At 45.6% G+C, this 27,874-nt stretch overlaps 1 protein-coding gene across 3 annotated transcripts in view; it reads right to left on the bottom strand.

Annotated features, from left to right (window-relative positions):
* Positions 1-27,874, bottom strand: part of WDR70 (WD repeat domain 70) — a 372,583-nt gene that overhangs the window by 248,131 nt on the left and 96,578 nt on the right. For 2 of the 3 annotated variants that reach the window (XM_073681803.1, XM_073681812.1), the window contains exons 2-6: positions 27,721-27,783; positions 27,260-27,343; positions 24,612-24,717; positions 17,185-17,338; positions 732-791 (exon numbers count right to left, since the gene is read on the bottom strand). In XM_073681803.1, the coding sequence (XP_073537904.1) occupies positions 732-791; positions 17,185-17,338; positions 24,612-24,717; positions 27,260-27,343; positions 27,721-27,775 (459 nt within the window). In that variant the 5' untranslated portion in view covers positions 27,776-27,783. The remainder of the gene's footprint in view (positions 1-731; positions 792-17,184; positions 17,339-24,611; positions 24,718-27,259; positions 27,344-27,720; positions 27,784-27,874) is intronic. The other variant, XM_073681819.1, reaches the window with a different exon arrangement.

The following is a 27,874-nucleotide window of genomic DNA, read 5'->3' as shown; positions in this document are numbered from 1 at the left end:
TGGAAAAAAAAAAAAAAAAAGAGTTCACAGCAGCATCTAAGGGGTTAACCAGCAGCGATCGGAGTCGGCTCTTATCACTGCTGTTACAGGCAGGTTGCCGGCTGTATAGCACAGCTGACCCCCCACGGTCGTACGGTCGCATATCGGGAAGGGGTTAATTAGAAATTTGCTCCTAGATATAAATGCATATGTAAAAAGAGCGGGCTTATGTTACAGTCACACAACCCTAAAAGTGTCCTGCGAGGTCCAGACTGATGATCTTGTCAGACAAAGCGCCATTTCTCGGAAGAGCGAAAAGGTTTATATGTAAAAATATCCCAAAATGTTTAGGCTACCAGTCTCCGGGAAGATCACGACGCTCCGATCCGAGCTTTGTGTAGCCGCTTCTTGCTTCATAACACGCTGGTCCATATTTAATTATTAAAGGGGTACACGCCTCTCTGACAAATAGAATGGCAACACCCACTTGTCAAAATATTCCTAAATTTCCAGGAGGGAGTACAGAGGAATGGTACAAGGCAAGTAAAAGGTGCGGCAGAATTGTAAGCTCTCCTGGCTCCTGAGATGTTTGCTGCATTAGAAACTGAGGTTTCTTGTTTCTATCTTATAACTTTTCGCTTTGATCCAGGGGTCTCAGGTCTCTTATATTTATGAGAAGTAGAAAAAGACAGAAGATTCATAGACACAGAAATAATAAAGAAGTAATAAATAAAAGCCATGGAAACACTTACAGTTTTCGTGCCGTGCTGCAGTGTGATCTCATGCGAGTCCGGGATCCGTTTAATGGGATTCTGGAATACAAAGCAAAGACATCAATAAATGCAGAAAGTGTATATATAAATGGATATATACAGACGGCATAGATATAGGGTCAGTGACACCGGCATGGTGCAAGTAAAGGTGACAACAGGAGCAACGGAGAGGTACAGCACAACAAACCCCAAAAGGGGAACACCTGCAGCCATTCAGGCAGCAAGGGTCCTCCAGCTCCTCCGGGGGGCAGCAGCGGTCCTCCAGCTCCTCCGGGGGGGCAGCAGCGGTCCTCCAGCTCCTCCGGGGGGGCAGCAGCGGTCCTCCAGCTCCTCCGGGGGGGCAGCAGCGGTCCTCCAGCTCCTCCGGGGGGGCAGCAGCGGTCCTCCAGCTCCTCCGGGGGGGCAGCAGCGGTCCTCCAGCTCCTCCGGGGGGGCAGCAGCGGTCCTCCAGCTCCTCCGGGGGGGCAGCAGCGGTCCTCCAGCTCCTCCGGGGGGGCAGCAGCGGTCCTCCAGCTCCTCCGGGGGGGCAGCAGCGGTCCTCCAGCTCCTCCGGGGGGGCAGCAGCGGTCCTCCAGCTCCTCCGGGGGGGCAGCAGCGGTCCTCCAGCTCCTCCGGGGGGGCAGCAGCGGTCCTCCAGCTCCTCCGGGGGGGCAGCAGCGGTCCTCCAGCTCCTCCGGGGGGGCAGCAGCGGTCCTCCAGCTCCTCCGGGGGGGCAGCAGCGGTCCTCCAGCTCCTCCGGGGGGGCAGCAGCGGTCCTCCAGCTCCTCCGGGGGGGCAGCAGCGGTCCTCCAGCTCCTCCGGGGGGGCAGCAGCGGTCCTCCAGCTCCTCCGGGGGGGCAGCAGCGGTCCTCCAGCTCCTCCGGGGGGGCAGCAGCGGTCCTCCAGCTCCTCCGGGGGGCAGCACCGGTCCTCCAGCTCCTCCGGGGGGCAGCACCGGTCCTCCAGCTCCTCCGGGGGGCAGCATAGGTCCTCCAGCTCCTCCGGGGGGCAGCATCGGTCCTCCAGCTCCTCCGGGGGGCAGCATCGGTCCTCCAGCTCCTCCGGGGGGGCAGCACCGGTCCGGGGGGTAGAACTTCTCCTGGCAGATGGATATCGGCTTCTGGGCAGATACTGACTGATGGCCGCCCGTTCTTGTCTCAGAGTTATCACAATTTCTGGGTTTTGTCGCTTTTTGAGGATTGACAGCGGGGTCTTATTGGGATGGGATCTGGGGAGTTTCTGGACGTGGACCGAAAATGTCAATGTTTTCGTTCTCTGAGCCACTTAGTTATCACTTTTGCCCTGTGACCTGGTCTCCATCATGGGAGGATAATCATCATCACCACATTGTCCTGGATGTAGAGAGAAGTTGGTCTTGGAGGAGGTTTAGTTCCCGTTCCTTACCCATGGCCGTGTTCTTAGGTAAATTGTGAGTGCCCCCCTCCATGGATGAGAAGCCCCCACACATGAATGGTCTCAGGAGACTTTACTGCTGGCAGACACAGGACTTATGGCAGCGTCACCTCCACTTCTCCTGACTATCATTCTTCCAGATTGTCTGAAGGGGCTTCATCGGAGAAGAATGATTGCCCGAAGAAGAGAAGGTAACGCTGCCATGAGTCCTGTGTCTGCAACAGTAAAGCCTCCTGAGACCACTTCTCATCCAAAATTACATAGGGGTGTAGGGTGAGCAAACCAGAGGTTTTGTTCCTTGGGAAGACGGGGACAGAGGCTTTCTCCTAAAATGAATGCGGCACGGATAACTCCATAACACATATGGTGGGAAACCCCGACAAAACAGCGCAGAGGGAACAATCGCTGCGGCTGCGTGACCACTCGCCGACATTATAAACAGTGTGGTGTTTGCTCTGCTGATTAGCACATGACAAGGATACGATGAATGGCGACTTCACTCTGATTGTCGCCCACATTCCAGCCCGGGTGAAATCTGAGATTCATAGAGACGCGTTTCAGACAAATCCATCAAAGCACCAACAATTATAGAATGTCCCCGTCCTATGGAGTAACGTCTGACACACAGCCGTCCGCTGGAGGGACGGGAAAGGTTTGCTTAAAAGGGCCCTCGGCGGTGTCAGATGTTCATGGCTTTAGGTGGAGGCTACGTGTGGACCTCGGCCGTGAAGTCGGGGTTTTATCCACTATTGATCTGCTGTAAAAGTCTAGTCGGAGACAGAGGACAGGTGTGGACTCTCTCTGATCAGGGCTTATAACACAGGCGACAAGGACTGGTGCCGACTGACATACGGAGTTCCCACTGTCACTAACACAACTGTCCAGCATTACACTTCAGCCTTATTCAAGTGAATGGAGCTGGGCTGCAATACCAGACAAAGCCTACAGAAAAGAGTGGCGCTGATGGGCACCATGGGGTGGACAGTGTTATGGGTGGGGTGGAGAATGTTATAGGCAGGAGCGGTGGAGTAGGCAGCATTATGGGTGGGGTGGACAATGTTATAGGCAGGAGCGGTGGAGTAGGCAGCATTCTGGGTGGGGTGGACAATGTTATAGGCAGGAGCGGTGGATTAGGCAGCATTCTGGGTGGGGTGGACAATGTTATAGGCAGGAGCGGTGGAGTAGGCAGCATTCTGGGTGGGGTGGACAATGTTATAGGCAGGAGCGGTGGAGTAGGCAGCATTATGGGTGGGGTGGACAATGTTATAGGCAGGAGCGGTGGAGTAGGCAGCATTATGGGTGGGGTGGAGAATGTTATAGGCAGGAGCGGTGGAGTAGGCAGCATTCTGGGTGGGGTGGACAATGTTATAGGCAGGAGCGGTGGAGTAGGCAGCATTCTGGGTGGGGTGGACAATGTTATAGGCAGGAGCGGTGGATTAGGCAGCATTATGGGTGGGGTGGACAATGTTATAGGCAGGAGCGGTGGATTAGGCAGCATTCTGAGTGGGGTGGAGAATGTTATAGGCAGGAGCGGTGGAGTAGGCAGCATTATGGGTGGGGTGGACAATGTTATAGGCAGGAGCGGTGGATTAGGCAGCATTCTGAGTGAGGTGGACAATGTTATAGGCACGAGCGGTGGAGTAGGCAGCATTATGGGTGGGGTGGACAATGTTATAGGCAGGAGCGGTGGATTAGGCAGCATTATGGGTGGGGTGGACAATGTTATAGGCAGGAGCGGTGGATTAGGCAGCATTATGGGTGGGGTGGACAATGTTATAGGCAGGAGCGGTGGAGTGGACTGCATTATGGGTGGAGGGGACAATGTTATAGGCAGGAGCGGTGGAGTGGACCGCATTATGGGTGGGGGGGGACAATGTTATAGGCAGGAGCGGTGGAGTAGGCAGCATTATGGGTTGGGTGGACAATGTTATAGGCAGGAGAGGTGGAGTAGGCAGCATTATGGGTGGGGTGGACGATGTTATAGGCAGGAGCGGTGGATTAGGCAGCATTATGGGTGGGGTGGACAATGTTATAGGCAGGAGCGGTGGAGTGGACCGCATTATGGGTGGGGGGGACAATGTTATAGGCAGGAGCGGTGGAGTAGGCAGCATTATGGGTGGGGTGGACAATGTTATAGGCAGGAGCGGTGGAGTAGGCAGCATTATGGGTGGGGTGGACAATGTTATAGGCAGGAGCGGTGGAGTGGACCGCATTATGGGTGGGGGCCCAGTGGGAGGGACAATGTTATAGGCAGGAGCGGTGATGCTAAAAAATGAATGGTGAACCATGGCCGGCTTTTTCCAAGTGCACTGACAATACACCGCCACCTATGTGCGGTCTCCCTGCACTGATGCGTTTGTGCACAGCGACACCTAGTGGTCAAGGTTATATATACAGATAGACAAGACTGCAGAGAAAGAAATATGGCGATAATAAATGAATGAGTGATTCAGACTAACATTCATCAGGTTTTTCTACTGCCATATTGGCAAAAATTCAGCTGTTTTTTTTTCCTTATTCTCCTTCGTTTACGAATACAGATTTATATTTTCAGAATTTTGCACTTAAAAATTCAATTGCTTTTTTATTTGTTTTTTTTTTTTTTGCGCCAGCACGTGAAAAAAACGCTGAATTTTTTCATTTCTTTTGCAGGCGCCTGCACCAAAATACACAATGTCCTGAGACGGACGCTGCAATCGCACTGCGTTTTTTTTTTTTTTTTGCCATGGCTTTCTGATAACACGGTAAAAAGCCGGGGATTTTACAGCAATTTCAGAAAATCATGGGGGGAAAAAAAACTGCATAATGCGAATGTGGCCAAAATAATAAATTTTTGTTGCTTTATTTTTGCACTTGTTGTACGCAGATTCGCCTTTAGTGTTTTTATATATATATATATATATATATATATATATATATATATATATATATATATATATATATATATATATATATATATATATATATATATATATATATATATATATATATATATATATAAATATATAAAAACCCAGTGGAATTTTCGACCATCATGCACAATGCACGAGCAGAGTGCAGAGAAAAAGCAGCAGACGTAATGCTGCAGATCTCAAGTCAATGTATCTGGCGGACATTGATGCGTATTTAACCCTTCGCGCTGCACCGCCAGTCTATAGAGCAAAATCACATGGGGGCAATAAAGGTTTTGGCAAAAATATCACATCTCCAGTGTCAGAAATCAGAGACACAGTCGCACTATAATCTCCGACTTTCTCAGGTGGGGGACCGAGGTCATGAAAGTGTGAGGACTGAGCTGGGGCACTTCACGGCTCAGCCCTGTGACTCCGGCCTGTTCTTTCCAATGGCCGGGAACAATGAAGAAGGCAGCGGCCCTCTATAAACACTGACGAGACTCTATACTGTGTCCGCCGCGCCGCTCATCACTAAGGAAGCGGCCGGTGACACAAAAACAAGATCTCTGAACCTTGGATACACAAGATGGCAGGGAAAAATTAAGGAAAAGGAGATTTGGAAACATAAATCCTTTTCATTTTTGGGGCAAAAATTCCATATTTAGTGTCTTACATTTTTCAGAACTCCAAATTCCCTGCAGAGTAAATGATAGAATTCTTATCTATCCTGCAGCCACCACTAGGGGGAGCTCACTGTATACACATAGAGCTCACTAAGCAAAAGTTTTGAATTCTTTTTTTAAGCCGATATTTTTTTATTTTATATCAATAAACAAGTTACGCCGGGATGGTACCGACCTGGAGAATAGCGGATACCGGGTCATTCCTGCTGCACAATGAATGAACGAAAGAAAAAAAAAAAAAATGTTCAGAATCGCGTTTTTTGTTTTTTCCACAATTTTTTTTTCTTTTTTAGCTTTTCGATACATTATTGGGTAAAATGAACTACAAAAAAAAAAAAAAAAAAAGTCCTCAAATGGCAAAGTGGATGGAAAGAAAAAAAGATGGCCGAGATGGTAAGGGGCTAATGATAAACTAAGGGACACTGAGATATGGAGGAAACAGACGCTCCTTCCCATCTTTTTTATTTATTTCACTAGTCCAAAAAAATAATAATAAAAAAAATAATTATAATTATATTATATTATATTATATTATATTATATTATATTATATTATATATATATATATATATATATATATATATATATATATATATATATATATATATATATATATATATATTTTTTTTTTTATTATGGTCCACTCCACCGCTTCTGCTTATAACATTGACCTTCCCACCGGACCCCCCCCCACCCATAATGCAGTCCACTCCACCGCTCCTGCCTAGAACATTATATTATAAATTATTATATATATAAATTTATTAATATTCGGAGGCTTCCTGTGCGGGGTCTTGGCGGGAGGAATATTTCGTCGTTTCCCTTCTCTGTCAACGCCACAATGGAATCTGAACAAAAGGCCATTTATCAGTGTGATAGGATCGCAGGGAAGACGCCCGGCTCTGCTGATACTTATGGCGGAGAATGGGAGAAGCCTAGAGGCAGCCCGAGGTCACTTCCTGCGGCTCAAGTGGCCGAGGCACATACATAGGGCTCATCCTACGCCATGGAGGGCCGTCTGCACTTACAGGGGACGTCACTGAGCTTTCCCTCGAAATGCAGATGAGTGGATGCCCCCCCAGATACCTTCGCTTGCTGTCAGTGAGTGGTATTATAAGGAGCGGTCACAATAGCTTGCGACTGACAAAAGCGCTGTCTCTGGATTACAGCAAATGGGGCTAAATAAAAAAAAATAGGTTTTCCAGTTGGGGTTTGCCTTCTGTAGCCGGCTGCAGAATGAGTTAACTGAGAATCCATCAGTGAGCTCTGTCCTCGCTGTAACTCTTTGATCTGTCTTTTTGTTTTACCTCTCAGCTGATTTATATCACCACCGACAGCATCAAAGTTAAACGTGGGGAAAGAAAGCCTGTAAAAGTCTAACGTTGCAAAATTTGGAACAAAACCCAATTGCAAAAAAATTATTTTTAGTCGTAAATACATGCATTTAAGTAAAAAAAAAATTAAAGAAAATGGACAACCCCTTTAAGGAACCATAATGAGGTTTCTCCAAATGAAAATGCAGAGGAGTGAGGGTATAGAAGAGTTAAAAAGCCTCAAGAGCAGGAGAAATCCATGGACAATCAATCAGGGGTTTATGAATTTTCCCAGACCCTTAAAGGGGTCCAGGTGAAAGAAAACCCTATAAGGGTCAACAGGACATGCTGGGAAAATTAATAAAAACTTTTAATGGTCATTTTAGAAGACCCAATGCACAAAGCGAATTTCTGCTTTATCTTATGCGGAGCAAATACATGTGAACAGAGGCCATGTGAGGAGTCACTCAGCTTTCCCAGAAAAGGATATAATAATGTGACCAATGAGGACGGATGGGGGTCTTCTTCTACTTACTGAAATATTTTGTGGATTTAAAAAATAAATAAATTAATAAAAATGAAGAAGCCACAAAATGACTAACTTTTCTACAGTCGCACAATGAATAGAATGGCTTTACTGCCCCCTACTGACACACAATTGCAGAAATGCATCCTTTTCTCTATCTGAAAGAACAATTCTAGTTCTAGTTTTTCCTCTTGCCTTAAAGGGGTTGTCCACTTTTTTTTTTTTTCTTACTTAAATGCATGTATTTTGGGCTAAATATCATTTTTGCAATTGGATTTCATTAAAACTTTTGCACCGTTTGACTTCTATAACCTCTATGTCGCACTGTATAGTGATGGCTGCAGAATGAGTTAACGGAGGATCTGTCAGTCCGCGCACGATGATGCTGTGACAGGAACTTTTGTGACTCTTATCTGTTATTTTCGGAGCTTTTCTCAGCTCATTTAGGAGCACAGAGCACAATACTGAATGTGCAGAAAATCAAAAAGCCTGTAAAAGCCAAATGGTGCAAAAGTTTTTTTATGAAACCCAATTGCAAAAAAAAAAAATAATAATAATAATGATAAATTTTTACACTATTTTAGGAGCCTTTTTTTTTTTTTTCGTACAAAAGAAAAGATGCTGTGACTTGTAATGAGAAGCCCGTGGACTGCAGGGAAGATTGATCATTCCCTGGTGCACATACACCAGATTAATCAAAGGGGTGCACATGCTGTTGCTGCATCTGTAAAAGGTCAAATGATCTGGCATGATTTTGGGGATATAAATCTCCTGTTATTGGACATTAGATTCAGTCACCAGGTCAAAAGGTGACAGTCTTTGCTTTTATCAAATTCCCACTGCTCCCCTGATTATTCATTTTTTTTGCTTTTTTTTTTAATTCGTCATACGGTTCCAGAGATATATAGCTTTCTATGGCTTGCAGGATCCTCGGGGGCGGGTCTCACAGGATCCTTGGGGGTGTGTCTTTAGGCTGTCCTGAATAATTATCTGTGAGCCACGCCCCCTCAGTAAAGACCATAAAAAGTAGCACTAAATAAAAGAGGCTTTGTGTCCAGTATCAAGTTGTTTTAATAAGGTTCTAATAAAGAGACATTGTTTTATCTTTTGCTAATTATATTCTAATAGTGGGTTCTACCTTTTTCGCTACATATTTTTTCTACATTTGGGATGGCAAGATTCCTATTGACACCAACCCTTGGATCACAGAGGCCAGGGAGGTCTTCTCTGACTGTACTTTTGTACAAAAACGATATACCCCGGTCCTTTGGCACAGCCTTTAAAGGAGCTCACCAAGGTATATAGGGACCAAATCACGTCGTGGTGGGAGGTGCAAAGCTTGGACAATTCTATTAGATCAGGAATTGTCCCACGTCATCTTAGAATTGCTCTCTCACCAGGATACAGATATAAAAACCCTGTTCTAGTAGCAAAGTGGGAGAAAGAAGCAACAGATAGCTCCCTGAGACTTATGAAACTCCTCCTAGAGGAGGAAAGGGTCACCTTGAATAATCTGAAGGAGTCTCTAAAGGAACATATTGAAATTACCAAAAAAGTTTGCCTCGGAAGCGGAGTTTTCAGGTCTTCAAAACAGCTTGGAAAAGTTTCAGTATCTTATTAAAGAACGTAAACTGTTTAATAGAGACCTACAAGAATTTCGAGAGAATAAAGCATACTCTATCTCTATTGGCCGTGGTCAAAGATTACCTGAGATAGAGATCTCCTCATCAGAAACGGAGATCTCAGATACCGAGAAGAGGCCGAGATATCAGAGAGGCAGAGGCAAAGGAAGGAGTGCCCATCGGGGGAATAGAGAGGGTGGGAGAAGATCTCCCCAAAGAGACGCTTTTTTAGAGTACAATTACCCATTGAGAAATCATCTAAATTTGAACGGAGGTATCTGGACCACAGCTCCTCTGAGTCAGTGGGAAAATGAGTGACTCCTGCTCCACCTGTCTGTCTATCTCTACAGTGAGAACCTCCTCCTCACGAGAATCACGCATTATTAACTTATCTTCGAGACCACTTAATAATCCGGAGATGTGTGTTCTGAGCAAGGGATTGTCCTTTTGTCCCCACCACTGATTTTAATTGTTTTGAGACCATCAAGGACCTCCACCTTTTCATTCGTAAGTTTAAGGTGGAAGAAACATTTCAGTAGGGAGGATTAAAAGATCATGTATGGAACTTGGAATTGCGGAGAACCTTCTTGAGGATGGACGTTTCCTTTTTCATTTAGGAGACACCGATCCTAATAGTAACGGGGATGGCCAATTTACATCACTTAAGAATAAGAGCAAAAACATGCCTCCGCAATCAGGAGACCCTGGGTCCATAGAGGTTTTCCTTAATTTGGTCACCAGGGACATTTTGGAATTATCCCAGTCTAAGCTTATGGGTAAAGACAATCTCACAAAACAGGAGATGCAATGTCTCCGTAATCTTGAGAATGATCGTACCATCACGATTAAACCATCTGACAAGGGCGGAAATATCGTCGTTATGGATTCCTTGTCATATAGAGACTTGCATGACCCTGCTTAGAGATCGTACCAGTTATGAAGTTGTGGCTGGAAATCCCACGGTTGGTCTTTTGAAGGAACTTAAGCGTCTCCTTGAGGAGGGAGTGCATAATGGTGTAAACGACAGGAAGGAGAGAGACTTCTTCTGCCCCACACACCCCACCATGGCCACTTTTTATTGCCTCCCTAAGGTACACAAGGGACTGGGCCCCCTTAAGGGTAGACCTATTGTTGCACAGTTTAACACAGAACCTGGGGATTTATTTGGACCAGATATTAAAACCGTTTATAGGGTCCTTGAGCTCGCATGTCCGTGACACTACAGATCTACTGGGCAAGTTGGATGGTATTTGTCTAGAGCCTGACAGGATTCTAGGCAGTATAGATGTGGAGGCACTGTACACATCAATTCCACATGACAAGGGTCTTCAGGCTGTGGACCACTATCTCAGTATGAGAGGTTGTCCGTTCACCAGACATAACAGGTTTGTTTTACAATCATTGGAGTTTTGTCTGAAGAACAATTTTTTTCTATTTGACAATAAGTACTTCCACCAGCTCAGGGGCACAGCGATGGGGTGTCCCTGTGCCCCTTCGTATGCAAATTTGCTCCTGGGCTGGTGGGAGGAAACGATGGTCTTTAGCGAGCCTCCGGTTCCCCTGTGTGATAGGGTGATCATTTGGTTACGTTATATTGATGACATCTTCGTTGTGTGGAAGGGACCTGAGGCCCTTTTTAGTGATTTTGTCTAACAGCTCAACACTAACAACACTGGCCTACGTTTCAAGCATGAATGTAACAATGCTGTTCTACCATTTCTTGATGTTTGCATCCGTAAAGGTGATAATGGTGAATTGACTACGAGCAATTACCGGAAACCCACGGCCACTACCTCCTTACTGAGGTGGAAGAGTGGACATCCAGGCCCACTGAAAAAAGGTATCCCTAAGGGGCAATACCTAAGGATTCGCAGAAACTGTTCTGACATCGGCACGTTTAAAGTACAAGCTGATGAGTTACGTGAACGGTTTATCGAGAGGGGATACCCTCAGAAAATCCTAACTGAGGCCTATAAGAATTCCATCAAAAAAGAACGCAGGGATCTACTCATCCTCAGGGTCAACAACAAAGAATCGAACCTAACCCGTTTCATTACTACCTACTCCAATGGAGCGAACGGGTTTAGGGAGATCCTTAAGCGCCAATGGCCAGTGTTGTTAATGGATGCAGACATCAAGGATACAGTTGGGGCACTTCCGCAGGTCACCTATCGCAGGAGGGGTGGTCCTTAAAGGATAGATTGGTCCACAGCCATTTTAAAGACAATTTACATCCATCTTGGTTAGGCACCCAAGTTAAGGGGTCCTTCAAGTGTGGTCATTTCAGCGCCTGCGAATCGGTGGCACAGTCCAAAGGCTTCAGCAGTAGTGTGACGGGCAAATACTATACCATCCGACAGTTTATCAACTGCCGCACTGCTGGGGTGGTCTATATAGGCCACGTGTGACTGTGGTATCGAATATGTGGGAAAGACTAGACGTGAATTCAGGGAGGACGATTAGGGGAGACATCATCAAAAAAAGGGAAACTCCAGTTGCCAATCATGTTAACAATGTTCATAGTGGTAACCCAGACTGTATGCGATTTGTAGGCATTGACAGAATCAGGCCTCCAGCCAGAGGTGGGGATTGGGATCAAAAGATCCTACAGAAGGAATGTAAATGGATCTTCTGGTTGAGGACTGTGCAGCCTCACGACCTTAATGAACAACTTTCCTTCATTTCTTTTCTATAATCGGGTCAGCATAGGGACCCCGTTAGTGAGGGATAGCCGCCATTGAGTGGGGGTGCCAATTGCGCAGTCCCCCTAGGGTGCCAACCTCCACGGTAGGTAGGGACCAGCTTAGAGAGGGCCCAGTCCGTAGAACCAGCAATAGTTCCTCTCTCTGCCCTTTTCCCACTCATCCCTCACTATGTCCTTTCCCACCTTTATTAGTCACGTTTAGTACGTCATGCGAGTTCAGGGACCCTGGCATACCAATTAACCGTATATATGTGTCACTATCTTCTGTATCTGATGAGACCGACCTCCTTGGCCTCTATATGTTTTTTCCACGCCTTTTGGTCCGGTATGTTGGATGTCTATTCATCATGTCCAGGAACTGACCTCTTCCCTGTGGTTTATGATCATTACGACAGGCCCATGAGGGCGGGAATGATCATCTATATTGGCATTAGTACTGTCTTATAAGGCGGCTCTTCTAATGCGGTTCATGTTTGGGGCTGGAGCTGTCTCCATGGCGGATTGCTTAGAGGTACTGCTGCCTCTGACCCGAGCGGGCGCGCGTGCGCACGAGACGACTGCGGGATCCGTGCCCGCGCATTTAGTGCGTCGGTCTATGTGTACTTGTTACGGGTCCGGGAGGTGGAACCTCTGTGCCGCGGTGCAAGGAGGGACCCAGAGGGGCGTAACTAAATATCTACCCGAACCGACCCTGGTCGGACGGCGGCTAACGACTCCGTGACCAGGGAGGATCCGGGCAGAGGGACCAGGTGCTACTCTGGGGACGACGTTGTAAGAGAGCAGGTGGCTCCCACGGGTCAGATGACTGAGACTGACCGGTATAGCGGGTGGGCACGACAAGCAGGCAGAAGTCTCTGGGTTAGCTGACGGGTGGTCACGGCACGTGACGGCAGAGCAGGCAGAAGTCTCTGGATAGCAGACGGGTGGTCACGGCAACTGACAGCAGGAGCCTCCAGGTAGGCTATCAGGTGGTCACGGCAAGTGACGGCCAAGCAGGCTGAAGTCTCTAGGTAGCAGACGGGTGGTCACGGCAAGTGACGGCAGAGCCTCCAGGTAGGCTAGCGGGAAACAGGCGAGTGCTCCCAGGAGAGCGGGTTAGCAGGCATGGCAGGTAGCAGGCAGGAAACTGGCAGTTGCTTCCTGGTCAGCAGGCGGGCTTGCCCATAGACAGACTGGCGGGTGGAGCGGAGGGCAGACTGTCGGGCTGGAGAGTAGTCAGGCTGGCAACGGGACCTGAGGGCTGAAGCAGAGGTAATATACTGTGCAACAACTTTGCTCGGGCACCTCCATTTTGGAGGAGGTGCCTTATATATGGGAGGTCCTCCGACTATTGGCCGGGGACTCCTTAGGACGACGCACGCGGTTCCTCTAAGAGAGTCCCCCCTAAGCACAGTGCCGGGGAAGGAGCGCGCGCCGGCAGCAGCGGGGAGAGGAGCGATGGTGAACGCCACGCCAGGAGCGGGAAGGTGAGAAGGACGGCGTCTCTGCCTGGCAGGGGGCAGAGGCGCCGATGCTACAATACTGTCTTCTATAATTTGTGGTAGTGTAGGTGTCACATGATTTTCACATTGCACGGGTCTTCATGACCATTGGTGAGACACATATTTGCCTGGAGGGTCTTATTTTGACAGGGGTTCCACCAATTGGGTTAGTCAGGTCAAGTCTCAAAGAGGCTGACCTAACATTTGTGATTATTTCCTTAAATCAGTACAGTGTGTGTGTCTTTTTTACATGCTTTGTGTCTAGTATTGTCCAGCATCAAGCTGTTTTAATAAGGTTATAATAAAGAGACATTGTTTTATCTTTTGCTAATTATATTCTAATAGTGGGTACTACCTTTTTCGCTACATATTTTTTCCTGTATCTCTTGAAGAGTATGGCGGATTTTAAAAAAACAAAAACAGGAATACTCAGGAGGAGCAGAGGGAATAAATAAGAACACAAACGGGAGACTTTTGACCTGTTGACAGGTCCTCTTTAAAATGTCGGAAATTCAGCACACATGCTCTTTCAGGGTACATGACGCTCAGAGGGGGTGACGTGGACTCCTCTCTGCACACTAGCGGTCTAACATATTTCGTTTGCATAAGCCATTGCAGTGACACATCCGGCAGGTTTTTCCCCAGCAAAAATCACTTTAACCTGGGTTCACACGCAGCGCACGGCTAAATGTTACATAAAAGATCTTTAATGAAATATGAAATGTTCAAAATGTTATGGTTTGTAGCTTTTTTTTTTTTTTTTCAATTTAAAAAAAAATGAAATGTGGTTAAAAAAATATGTATTAAAAAAAAGCTACCGTATATACTTGAGTATACGTCAACTTTTTCAGCACATTTTTTATGCTGAAAATGCCCCTCCTCAGCTTATACTTGGGTATATACTGTACTTATATATACACTTCTATATAGAGTATATACCGGTGGAGTGGTGGTGGGGGGGTTGCGGCGGCTGGGGCGAGAACAGGCACTAGCCGCTGTTGCAGCTCTCACGTGTGCCCACTGCTAAAGAAAGTGAATATTCACCCCTCTCCACGCCCATGGGAGTGGAGAGGGGTGAATATTCATTCTCCTTAATAGTGCAGTGTGAGTCGCAGCTGCAGCTTTCTGCAGCGGCACAGCAATCTTCTGTGCCCGCTATTAGAGAGAATGAATACTCATTCTTCTCCACGCCCATGGGTGTGCAGAAGAGTGAATATTCATTCTCTTTAGTAGCGGGCACATGTGATAGCAGAGCTACTGCAGGAAGCTGCGGCTTTATTCTCTCCTCTCCACGCACATAGTCCCGGCGTGGAGAGAAGTGAATATCCCCGCAGTTCACCTCGGCGTCTGCTCAAATGCTGAGGTGAGATCCTGGCAGACAGGACGCAGCGCTGGAGCAGAGGGAAGGAAAGGGAGTATGAGTGTTTATTTTTTTTTTCATGTGTGCAGTGATGGGGGGGCCATGCATACCAGGATGAAGATGAGGGGTGCCACGCATACCAGGATTGGGGGATGAGAGATGCCACGCACACCAGGATTGGGGGATGAGGGGTGCCATGCATACCAGGATTGGGGGATGAGGGGTGCCACGCACACCAGGATTGGGGGATGAGGGGTGCCATGCATACCAGGATTGGGGGATGAGAGATGCCACGCACACCAGGATTGGGGGATGAGGGGAGCCATGCATACCAGGATTGGGGGATGAGAGATGCCACGCACACCAGGATTGGGGGATGAGGGGTGCCATGCATACCAGGATTGGGGGATGAGGGGTGCCATGCATACCAGGATTGGTGATGAGTGGGCAATGCATACCAGGATTTAGAAATTTACCAGTAGTTGCTGCATTTCCCACCCTAGTTAATACGTTTTCCCAGTTTTTTGTGGTAAAATTAGGGGCCCCGGCTTATATTCGGGTCGGCTTATACTTGAGTATATACGGTAAGTAAACTTCTTTTACTAGGAAAAAAAAAATATATAAAAATTACTACTTTTTTTATTTATCATTTTTTCCTATTAAAAAAGTTTACTTAGTTTGTCTTTCTTTTTACATATTTTTTAACCAATTTTTTTTTCCTATTAAAAATCTTTAGATTATTATATTTATTAAATGAAAAAAGAAGTAATAAAAATAAATAAAATAAACGGAAAAAAAAAAAAAAAAAAAAAATTATATTATATTTATTTATTTATTTATTTATTTATTTATTTATTTATTTATTTATTTATTTATATATATATATATATATATATATATATATATATATATATATATATATATATATATATATATATATATAATACACACACACACACACACACACACACACACATACATACATACATACATACATACATACATACATACATACATATATATATATATATTACGGCAGGCTGGAACTCTATACGGCGATCACTACTCAGTCCAAAATTTCTCCAGTATTTCAGGTATGTGGGAGTAGGAGATGCATGAGGCCTCCTGTTCAAACACCGGGTGGTGAATGTATTGAGACTTTTTAGCTGTTTTTCTTGCTTGTTGCTTTTGTGCCAAAATTTGCAACTTTTTTGTGATTTTATTATGTCACTTTCGTCAACTTTGAAATGTGAGTTGGGAGAGCGGCTGTGGATAACCAGACGAGTAGCTGCACGCCAGATTGATGAATTGTAAACTTTTTAAAAAAGTTGCAAAAAAAGTCACAATTTTCAGGTGAGAAAAATAGTCAAAACTTTTCTAGACAAAAAAAAAGGTAGATGGAAAGATGCGCCAGACTGGTCTGCAATTATCGATGGCATGCTGGTGCAGATTCTGTGGCGTATGGTGTGTGAACGTTACCTATGCCCTTTCTGCTCCCCTTCGCACACGACATAGATTAGGGATAGAGTCACCGCAGCCCGCGCTGGGATGGCTCCGTGCCATGTGTTGGCAACCATAAAGAATCTGTGTACTACGCTACCGTTTACGTGACGATCGTGTCATGAAATTCTAATATTAGTCATCTCCAGGAAAGATGATCCCAAATAGGGGGCTTCGTAAAAACCCAAAGAGGGTCCGAACGAAGCTCCACAGACATAACAATGCGGCATGTCCAGCTGAACGCGGCAGAAATGACGGATGATGGGTCCTCCTGCCTGGACCTACATTAAAGCCTTCATACTTGGCACGTGGACAAATGCCACCCACCCAGCGCGCACATCACGGGCCTCCTGTACGGTATGTTATGACATGTAATGTTGGCAGAGGACTGTGACTGTATTTATAGATGTGGGACAAACTGAATCCCCCCCAAAAACCGCTGGAATTTCCAGGAATCTGGGCAGAGATCTCCATCACACAGCTAAACCGGGAACGGAGACATCATATACAGTACTGCGGTATTATTCTATGCACAGCATGCCCAGGAGACATTGCTATGTAACAAGTATACAACACATTACCGTGCAAACACTGTTCATAGAGCGCCACCTACAGGCAACTGATGTGTAACTTTTGAAAACTTTTGGATAACTTTTCATAAAGTTAGAGACGTTTCTCCTTTAAATCTTTCGCAACAGATTTTAGTTTTTATTCTCTTCCCTGACGTCTCCCATGTGCGGTTCTCCTAAAGTGGACCTTTTTTTTTTATTTTCTTCTTCATGCATCTCTCCGTTCCATATAACACTAATTTACAATGTGGGTTTAAAGTTCCCAAGTTCCTGCCATCTTGCAAGTCGGGAAATTACATTCTGTTTTTTTTTTTCTTTTTTTGGGCAGAATACAGGCTGCCGTAAAAGTCCGGTCACTTTGGCAGAAATCTACATCATCCGTTACTTACATCATCGTCTCCGTCATAGTCTTCGTCATCCTCATCGCTGTCTTTGTATCCGGGAGGAAGCGGGGGGCCGATCATTTCATCGTCCGGAGCCTGAGAACTCCTGCCTGGTGCCGGGGGGCCAATGAATTCATCGTCAGAGCTGTCGTCAGAGTCGCTGCACCAAAACAGACAAGACACATTAGAGGAAACATTTTTTTTTTTTTTGACAGAGCAGTGTGAGATCTAGTACTTCAGAGACAAACAATAGTTTTCATTGGTATTGGGGTACACGTAACTCTTTAGGACTTTTTTTTAGAAGACACAGTAGTGTTTTATAGTTGGCATCATTGTTTTTTTTGTTCTTCGGAATTTTAATTTTCTTTGACAAACTTTTTAAACTTTTTTTTTTTTTTTTTAGTCGCGTTATTCCCAACGTTTTAACATCATCTTCTAACCACGTGTCCTGTCTCATCCATAGGAGTCTGACTGCTGATACGCTCAACAATTGTGAAAACGGGGCTCCGAGTCGCATGCCACTGCCCTACTCATTCGCTATGGGACTGCTGGAGGTAGCGGAGTACATGGCTCCACTTTCTCTGGCATCCCCATACACAATGTCCTCCTTTCTTGGGATAGGTGGTAAGAGTCTCAGCGGTCGGACCCCTACCAATAAGCAAGTTATTACCCATCACTGCAGTTTTGTTGCAGTGTCTATAAGGATCTAACAGTCAGCCATCAACATTTGACCGAAAGACCTTTGATGGGCCCAAAGGGCTAAGGCAACCCCATTGGCATGGTCGCATTGTGGAGGACACCAATGAGGTGACCGAGAGCCTTTCTTTCTGTAAAAAGTAAAACCCCTTGGATGCTACAAATGAAGCATCTAAAGGGTTAAACTATCCATACAGCTTCAGGTACGGTTTTATCCAAGCTCACCTAGCTAAGGTTTTCTCCCCAGTCGGGCTGGTATCCTCATTTTCAGTCTATATCAATGCGATACTGTAACTCAGTCTCAAATCCAGTGCTGGGCTTTGCTTCCTCCTCCACCGTGCTGGTTTACTATGGTGACCCAGCGACCACCTCCGATGTCATCATCCAAGACAGGTTCAGGCAGCTACTTGCTGCCTGAGAATTCAGCTAATAATACTCTTTGCTACCACATGCTTTCCTAGAGGTCATCCACAAACTTTCCGCTAGATTCTGCTCAAGCCAAGTCGTTCCAGACTACTATCCAGCATCCAGATACTACTACAACCCGAGTCCTGCTAATTCTGGTGCTGCTCACACCAACAACTTTACTGTGTCAAGTTATCCGATAACCAGCTCGTCTCTGCTATTCCTGGTGCTGCTCCTCAACTCTGCTGTTCCGGTGTGTGTCCGCATTCCTCCAACGGAGTTCCAGATTGCCATCATATCTCTTCCTCTATGTCTTCTCCTGCTGCGTCATCATCTGTAGGCCGTGCTGTTCTCCCTGACCTACAACTAAGGAGATCCAACTCACCAGGTGAGCACATCAACTGCTCATCAACCGATCTGCGCACGCAGCGATTTCTTCCATGTCACAAAACTTTAGATTGAAAGGCTGTTGTGCCATCACGCCCGGATACTTCCGCACGTCTGCATTTCTTATTGTCATCCTGCAGAAGTGCCAAAGTGTTGAGGATCATTTTGCAGCAAACGTTTCATATAAACTGCAGAGTGTTGATTGCTTATTTGGTCGCCTCTTATTCCCGGCTTCCTTCCATTTTGTCATGGATTATTATTGGATAGTCTTTCTGGGCACTAGGCATCGCTCTTTACGGTCTGGGTGAATTTATCTGGAATTTCTGTATTTTTTTTTTTTTTTTTTTTTTAAGATAGAAGATAACCCCCCAACCCCCCTAAAAAAAAAAAAATTCAGTTGTCTCGATTTTATTCTTCCTATGGTGTTTACCAGAACGGTGAATTTATATTTTCACAGTACAGATAAGTTTTGGACGCAGCAAATACAAATTTATTTTACTTTTTGGTTTGGCTTCATGGGATTACAAGGAGGGATCCGACAGGAAACTTTTGGGAAATCCCTTGCCGATATGGTGATCCACTGCCAGCCCGTGATCTCGTTGCACCCACAGATTGTAAATATCTAAATGCTGCTGTAAGAGACTGACAGCTGCATCTAAAGCGTTAAGCAGCAGCGATCGGAGATCGCTCCAATCACTTCCAATGAACAGGATTTGGTCAATACACTTAATTGATAAAATTTCTAATTGGAGGCATTTACTAATATTATTATTATACCTACTATACAGTACAGACCAAAAGTTTGGACACACCTTCTCATTTAAAGTTTTTCTGTATTTTCATGACTATGAAAATTGTACATTCACACTGAAGGCATCAAAACTATGAATTAGACACGGTGGTTGGAACCAAAGATCTCAAATTTGGACTCATCAGACCAAAGCACAGATTTCCACTGGTCTAATGTCCATTCCTTGTATTCTTTAGCCCAAACAAGTCTCTTCTGCTTGTTGCCTGTCCTTAGCAGTGGTTTCCTAGCAGCTATTTTACCATGAAGGCCTGCTGCACAAAGTCTCCTCTTAACAGTTGTTGTAGAGATGTGTCTGCTGCTAGAACTCTGTGTGGCATTGACCTGGTCTCTAATCTGAGCTGCTGTTAACCTGTGATTTCTGAGGCTGGTGACTCGGATAAACTTATCCTCAGAAGCAGAGGTGAATCTTGGTCTTCCTTTCCTGGGGCGGTCCTCATGTGAGCCAGTTTCTTTGTAGCGCTTAATGGTTTTTGCAACTGCACTTGGGGACACTTTCAAAGTTTTCCCAATTTTTCGGACTGACTGACCTTCATTTCTTAAAGTAATGATGGCCACTCGCTTTTCTTTACTTAGCTGCTTTTTTCTTGCCATAATACAAATTCTAACAGTCTATTCAGTAGGACTATCAGCTGTGTATCCACCTGACTTCTGCACAACACAACTGATGGCCCCACCCCCCTTTATAAGGCAAGAAATCCCACTTATTAAACCTGACAGGGCACACCTGTGAAGTGAAGACCATTTCCGGTGACTACCTCTTGAAGCTCATCAAGAGAATGCCAAGATTGTGCAAAGCAGTCATCAAAGCAAAAGGCGGCTACTTTGAAGAATCTAGAATATAAGACATATTTTCAGTTGTTTCACACTTTTTTGTTAAGTATATAATTCCACATGTGTTAATTCATAGTTTTGATGCCTTCAGTGTGAATGTACAATTTTCATAGTCATGAAAATACAGAAAAATCTTTAAATGAGAAGGTGTGTCCAAACTTTTGGTCTGTACTGTATATTGGGATAGCATCTTGGAGATGGGAATACCCCTTCAACTCCTTCTCGACCTAAGTTTTATCCCCTTTTATAATGCAGGCTCAGGAGCTGAGCCCGCATACTTTCCGGCAAATGATGTCTGTGTAATTCAGCCATCATTTGCCTCCAACAGCCCCGTGTGGAGTCGAGCTCCGCTGGCAGCTGTTAACTTGTTAAATACCGTTGTCAATCTCTCACTTTTTACAGCCCAGAAGGCACGTTGTTTTTACCGCTCATTGCCCTCCCCTCCACAACGCCAATGGTTTGTCATGACAGCTGGGGATCAGCAGAAGACCCCTGTGCATGTCATGACGGTGCTCTTATGGAAGACCATGATTTTTGCTATATACTGCAATACTCAAGTATCGCTATATATAGTACATAGGATCAGCCAATTGCAGGTTCAAGTCCCAGCTCGAAAAAGAAATGTGTTCTTTTTTACATTTTAAAGAAAAAAATTTTAATCCCCCTCTTTTCTGCAATATAAAAACTAAAGTTATCTAGTGGCGTGTGTATGTATATATATATATATGTATATCACAAATTCTTTGGTATTATTGTCTTCATTTAATTTGTCTTCAATGAAAAAACACAAAAAGAATTGAAAAATCATGTGATGCTTCTCTAATTGGTGTAATTAACAGCACCTGTAACTTACCTGTGGCACCTAACAGGTGTTGGCAATAACTAAATCACACTTGCAGCCAGTTAACATGGATTAAAGTTGACTCAACCTCTGTCCTGTGTCCTTGTGTGGACCACATTGAGCATGGAGAAAAGAAAGAAGACCAAAGAACTGTCTGAGGACTTGAGAAACCAAATTGTGAGGAAGCATGAGCAATCTCAAGGCTACAAGTCCATCTCCAAAGACCTGAATGTTCCTGTGTCTTCCGTGCGCAGTGTCATCAAGAAGTGTAAAGCCCATGGCACTGTGGCTAACCTCCCTAGATGTGGACGGAAAAGAAAAATTGACGAGAGATTTCAACGCAAGATTGTGCGGATGGTGGATAAAGAACCTCGACTAACATCCAAACAAGTTCAAGCTACCCTGCAGTCCGAGGGTACGACAGTGTCAACCCGTACTATCCATCGACGTCTGAATGAAAAGGGACTGTATGGTAGGATACCCAGGAAGACCCCACTTCTTACCCCGAGACATGAAAAAGCCAGGCTGGAGTTTGCCAAAACTTACCTGAGAAAGCCTAAAACGTTTTGGAAGAATGTTCTCTGGTCAGATGAGACAAAAGTAGAGCTTTTTGGGAAAAAGCATCAACAGAGTGTACAGGAAAAAAAAAGAGGCATTCAAAGAAAAGAACACGGTCCCTACAGTCAAACATGGCGGAGGTTCCCTGATGTTTTGGGGTTGCTTTGCTCCCTCTGGCACTGGACTGCTTGACCGTGTGCATGGCATTATGAAGTCTGAAGACTACCAACAAATTTTGCAGCATAATGTAGGGCCCAGTGTGAGCAAGCTGGGTCTCCCTCAGAGGTCATGGGTCTTCCAGCAGGACAATGACCCAAAACACACTTCCAAAAGCACTATAAAATGGTTTGAGAGAAAGCACTGGAGACTTCTAAGGTGGCCAGCAATGAGTCCAGACTTGAATCCCATAGAACACCTGTGGAGAGATCTCAAAATGGCAGTTTGGAGAAGGCACCCTTCAAATATCAGGGACCTGGAGCAGTTTGCCAAAGAAGAATGGTCTACAATTCCAGCAGAGCATTGTAAGAAACTCATTGATGGTTACCGGAAGCGGTTGTTCACAGTTATTTTGGCTAAAGGTTGTGCAACCAAGTATTAGGCTGAGGGTGCCAATACTTTTGTCTGGCCCATTTTTGGAGTTTTGTGTGAAATGATCAATGATTTGATTTTTGCTTCATTCTCTTTTGAGTTTTTTCCTTGCAAGCAAATTAAATGAAGATAATAATACCAAAAAATTTGTGATTGCAATCATTTTCAGGAAGAAACTGAGTATTATCTGACAGAATTGCAGGGATGCCAATACTTTTGGTCACCACTGTAGCACTCATACAAAGTTGATGGGGGAAGAAAAAAAAAAAAAGTTATGGCTCATGGAAGAGGGGCAGGAAAAAGAAGAACAGAAAATAGCCATGTCGGGAAGGGGTTAATACTTTATTTTTTAAAGTCCCCTTACACAACATGAACCTGCAATTGTTTGATGGCTCATTGTATATACAGATATTTTATGAAGCTCAGCCTGGAGGACCAACATAGCAGGGCTGGCAACCCATCAGCATCCCTCGATCACTTCTCAGGAAAGAAGGGGCTGGGTGGACAATGGGCCCCCTGAACGGACGTCTTGGCGATTGATAGCAGTATTTAAGGAGTTAACAGCAATGACCTAAGCTGGTAAAACGCAGCCGGCATCTTCACAGTGTGCAGAAGGCACTCAGGATCCTAACAACTAATGTGCCATTATTGTGCATTCCAAAAAGGTTTTTTTTCCGTACAAATATCAGATATTCATGGTGGAATCAGCAATAATAATAAAAAAGCATTCAAGTGTTGCAATGTTCAGCAATGGTCTTTTATCAATAAGTAACAACAAAAGTAAGAAAAAAAAAAAGCAAAAATCAGAAAAAAAAGGCAAAATTAATTTGAACACACAAAGAAGATATTACAGCTCTTAAAGAGAACCCGAGCAACACTGGGAATTATAGGCAGAGACGAGATTAGTCTGGCGCCACCTCTGGCCGGCTCTCATAAGCACCACTGATCGGTATCTACCTATATGTATGCAAGTGAGAGACCTGTCAATCACCTGCAGCAGCGCTGAGAAGAGCTGGCCGGGGACTATATCCAGAGACAAGACCAGCCTGGCGCAGCCCTAGGCCGGCTCTAGCCAGCGCTGCTGCAGGCGATTGTAGGCCGGCTCTAGCCAGCGCTGCTGCAGGCGATTGTAGGCCGGCTCTAGCCAGCGCTGCTGCAGGCGATTGTAGGCCGGCTCTAGCCAGCGCTGCTGCAGGCGATTGCAGGCCGGCTCTAGCCAGCGCTGCTGCAGGCGATTGCAGGCCGGCTCTAGCCAGCGCTGCTGCAGGCGATTGCAGGCCGGCTCTAGCCAGCGCTGCTGCAAAGGATTGCAGGCCGGCTCTAGCCAGCGCTGCTGCAAAGGATTGCAGGCCGGCTCTAGCCAGCGCTGCTGCAAAGGATTGCAGGCCGGCTCTAGCCAGCGCTGCTGCAAAGGATTGCAGGCCGGCTCTAGCCAGCGCTGCTGCAAAGGATTGCAGGCCGGCTCTAGCCAGCGCTGCTGCAAAGGATTGCAGGCCGGCTCTAGCCAGCGCTGCTGCAAAGGATTGCAGGCCGGCTCTAGCCAGCGCTGCTGCAAAGGATTGCAGGCCGGCTCTAGCCAGCGCTGCTGCAAAGGATTGCAGGCCGGCTCTAGCCAGCGCTGCTGCAAAGGATTGCAGGCCGGCTCTAGCCAGCGCTGCTGCAAAGGATTGCAGGCCGGCTCTAGCCAGCGCTGCTGCAAAGGATTGCAGGCCGGCTCTAGCCAGCGCTGCTGCAAAGGATTGCAGGCCGGCTCTAGCCAGCGCTGCTGCAAAGGATTGCAGGCCGGCTCTAGCCAGCGCTGCTGCAAAGGATTGCAGGCCGGCTCTAGCCAGCGCTGCTGCAAAGGATTGCAGGCCGGCTCTAGCCAGCGCTGCTGCAAAGGATTGCAGGCCGGCTCTAGCCAGCGCTGCTGCAAAGGATTGCAGGCCGGCTCTAGCCAGCGCTGCTGCAAAGGATTGCAGGCCGGCTCTAGCCAGCGCTGCTGCAAAGGATTGCAGGCCGGCTCTAGCCAGCGCTGCTGCAGGCGATTGTAGGCCAGCTCTAGCCAGCGCTGCTGCAAAGGATTGCAGGCCGGCTCTTTCCAGCGCTGCTGCAAAGGATTGCAGGCCGGCTCTTGCCAGCGCTGCTGCAAGGAATTGTAGGCCGGCTCTTGCCAGCGCTGCTGCAAGGAATTGTAGGCCGGCTCTTGCCAGCGCTGCTGCAAGGAATTGAAATCTTCAAAGTAAATTTTCTCTGAAACACCAGAGAAACTGACCTGGTCTTTATCTGGTGATGAAAATGATTGTGAACGCATCATACTGGAGTAACAGGACGTACCTGGAGCCAGACTCTTTACCCTTCCTCAGCCCAGAGCCAGACGCCGCAGTCCTGGATGTTGGACTTGTTTGCGGTTTGTTTTCTTCCCCTTCTCTTTCTTGCGCTTCTATTTGGATACATAGAATCATGATTACTTTATATGATCAGATACGGAAAGAGTCTATTTAGGACTTTCTCAATGCAAACTAAAATGTGATGCAAGAAGTAAAAGTGTTGCCGTAAAAAAAAAAGGAATGGTAAAAACTACAGAGCAGCAGCCGTGCCAGCTCCCACAAGGGAATCAATCCACAAAGAAATGTCATAGAATACTAGTCTGCAGGAAATAATGGAGAACTGGTCCTACTCCTGAGTGTTTCTATATGGTCTTATCTAGACCTTCAGAAGTACAATAGAGCCGTCAATAACATCCCCTCTCTCATAATAATGTGATGACACTGCTCATCTGTCCCAGTCTACACAGCAAAGCTAACAACCAAGCTGCAGAAACCATGAGGGGTCAAATTACTGTGTGCTGTAGTGGTCAGCATGAAAATAAAATTCAGCAGGTATTTTTTTAGTAATTTGCCTCCAAAGAATTAATATGATTTCGAGAATAAATACCTGTCACGTGTCATTTTCTGGTGATACGTGCCATGTCCAGTGACATTATACATGTGAGGAGCTGGCTGTGTTCGAAGACTATTGGACCAATGCACGTAGAGCGGAGTCTGCGGCTCTAAGGGATGCAGACTTTTTCCAGCATGGAGCACTGGTTCAGGCAATCTTATTATTGTGTTTTATTTGAGATTTGCTTGCTGTGTTTTATTAATGTTCTACTTGCTCATCAATTTATGTTCACTAATTTCACTTGTAAAGTGTTCAGTTTCAGGAATCAATGTTTCCATTCAGTGTCAGTAAGCAGAGGAAGACATGCAGGATGGATCTTATGTATAAGTAAGGCCTGACAAGAGGTTGCTAAAGGTAAAGCCAGCATCCAATTAACCTCATCAGTATCTCAGGGGCCTTTAGCCATTATTCTAACAGCCACTAGTCCCATTTTGTGGATGGGAAAGTAGACCCAACGGAGCCGTCACCACAGGGGGTCTCGTGCAGTCCCAGAGGAAGAGTTGCTGGAATATTCTTCATTCTTTCAGCTAAAAAAAAAAGTTGTTTTTTTTCTGTGCCCCTATCAGTCACTCTGCCTATATGGACTATCATGGATAGGCTCCAGGGTAGCGTAATAAGACCCATTTTACTGTTTCCTGCTAACAGCTCCCAAACACTTGTCATGGACTCTGTCTGACTTAAATTCCCCTATGCTAGAAATCAGTGCTAGTCAGTCTCCTCCCCCCTCTGGCTGCTGTAAATATAGTCTCCAATAGGGCTCCTTTCCTCTCAGCTGTAAATATAGTTCCCGGTCAGTCTCCTTCCCCCTCAGGCTGCTGTAAATATAGTCCCCAGTCAGGCTACTTTCCCCTCAGGATGCTGAAAATATAGTGCCTGGTTAATCTCCCTCTGGATGATATAAAAAATAGTCCTCATAAAGTTCACAGCCAGTCTCCTTCCTTCTATGGCTGTTGTAAATATAGTCCCCATAAAATTGCAAGTTGTCGTCCCCTTCTTTTTGTTGTAAATATAGTAGCCAATCAGTCTCCTTCTCCATCTTGCTGTTGTAAATACAGTTCTCAGTAAGTTCACAATCAGTATCCTACCTCCCTCTGACTGGAAATGGGACTATATTTATAAAAGACAGTCATGTCCTCTGGCTGCTGTAGTAATTTTCCTTGTTAGGACTCTTGTCCCTATGGCAAGTATAAATATAGTCCCCATTACGTTCACAATGAGACTGCTACCTCCTCTATAGTCCAGAGTCAGTCTCCTTCTCCCTCTGGCTGCTGTAAATATAGTCTCTATAAAGTACCCAGTTGTTTTCCCATTTCTGTTGTAAATATAGTAGTCAATGTCCTTCTTCCTCTGGCTGCGGTAAATGTAGTTCTAAGTAAGGTTCCAATGTGTCACCTACCCTCTCTGGTTGTTGTAAATATAGTCCCATTTTCAGTTACTCTTGTCTTCTTAGTGCTGTAAACATAGTCCTCAGTAATTTTCCAGTTAGTTCTCTTATTCCTTTGGCAAGCGTAAACCTAGGACCTATTAAGTTCACAATCAGTCTTCCACTCCCTCATGCTCCTGAAAATATGTTCACATTCTTAGTCTTTCTAGTCCTCTGGCAGGTGTAAATATAGTCCCCATTAAGATTCCCTGTCAGTCCTCCAGCCACTCGGGACTTGATGGGAACTATAGTTACAATTGCCTAAGTCAGTCTCCACGCCCCTCTGGCAGCTGTAAATAGATACCAGTTATCTCCCTTCCAAATAAATAATTATATGATGAAGACGTAAGTAGGAATAGTACTGGAAAGTCTTAACCCCAGCCCCATATTTCTGAAATATTCCTCACTACCTTGTGTCTGGCTGTAAGACAACTGACTGCAGCAGGAGAGTCCCCCCTCTGCGAACTCCACAGAAGGACACGGACAGTTTACCTCTCCCATTAGCCTAAGCCCTTCAACCAAGTTATTCCTCAACCAAAAAATGGCACAGATCAGAAGATCAACAGTCCCTACAAGACTAATCAAGGAAGTGTTCAGTGTTCGTCAAACACCAACTTACCAAAAGTTTTTTTGCTCCTCTCTACGGCTGTTCTACGAGTTTGCTCAAACATGGCTTCCAGGTCGAATGTCCGGGCTTTCTTGCCTAAAAGTTAAAGTAAGAAATTAGGTTAAAAAAAAAAAAAAACACATCGAAACGCACAAAGCGATCTAGTGGCCACCGACAAGACCGGAAAGGATTACGCCCTGTCCATTTAGTCACCTGACCCTGCAGACAATAAGTGTCCTCAGTGGTCCGGTTTCTACACAGACGGGGAGTCATCACTTATGTGACCGAGGCGAAGGTGCTGGTCCAGCGAGGGTTAACCACGATTTTAGTTCTTAAAATAATAAGGCTATCTAGTTTTCTAAATCAAAGAACATGGTGTAAAAGACCTGTTTATGTTCTGCCAGCACAGTATGTACTGTATGTGCATTTCATCTATACATTGTAAATGGTATGAGAATAGAAATATATCTTACCGAACCCAGAAAATCCCATAGTGGCAGCAACATTTGGGTCTTCAGAATTGTCCATTGTGTAAGCTGAAAAAAAGGAAAGCAAAAAAAAAAAAAAAAAAACATGAAAAAATGTTCCAACAAAATCCAAACACAGAGCACTACGATAGCCATGAAC

Source organism: Phyllobates terribilis, unplaced genomic scaffold (genome assembly GCF_046119375.1).
Source record: "Phyllobates terribilis strain yellow unplaced genomic scaffold, ASM4611937v1 Scaffold_1__5_contigs__length_1240528914, whole genome shotgun sequence".
Lineage (NCBI taxonomy): Eukaryota > Metazoa > Chordata > Amphibia > Anura > Dendrobatidae > Phyllobates > Phyllobates terribilis.
The sequence above is the reverse complement of the archived record's forward strand: the minus strand, read 5'-3'. Positions and strand labels throughout refer to the sequence as shown.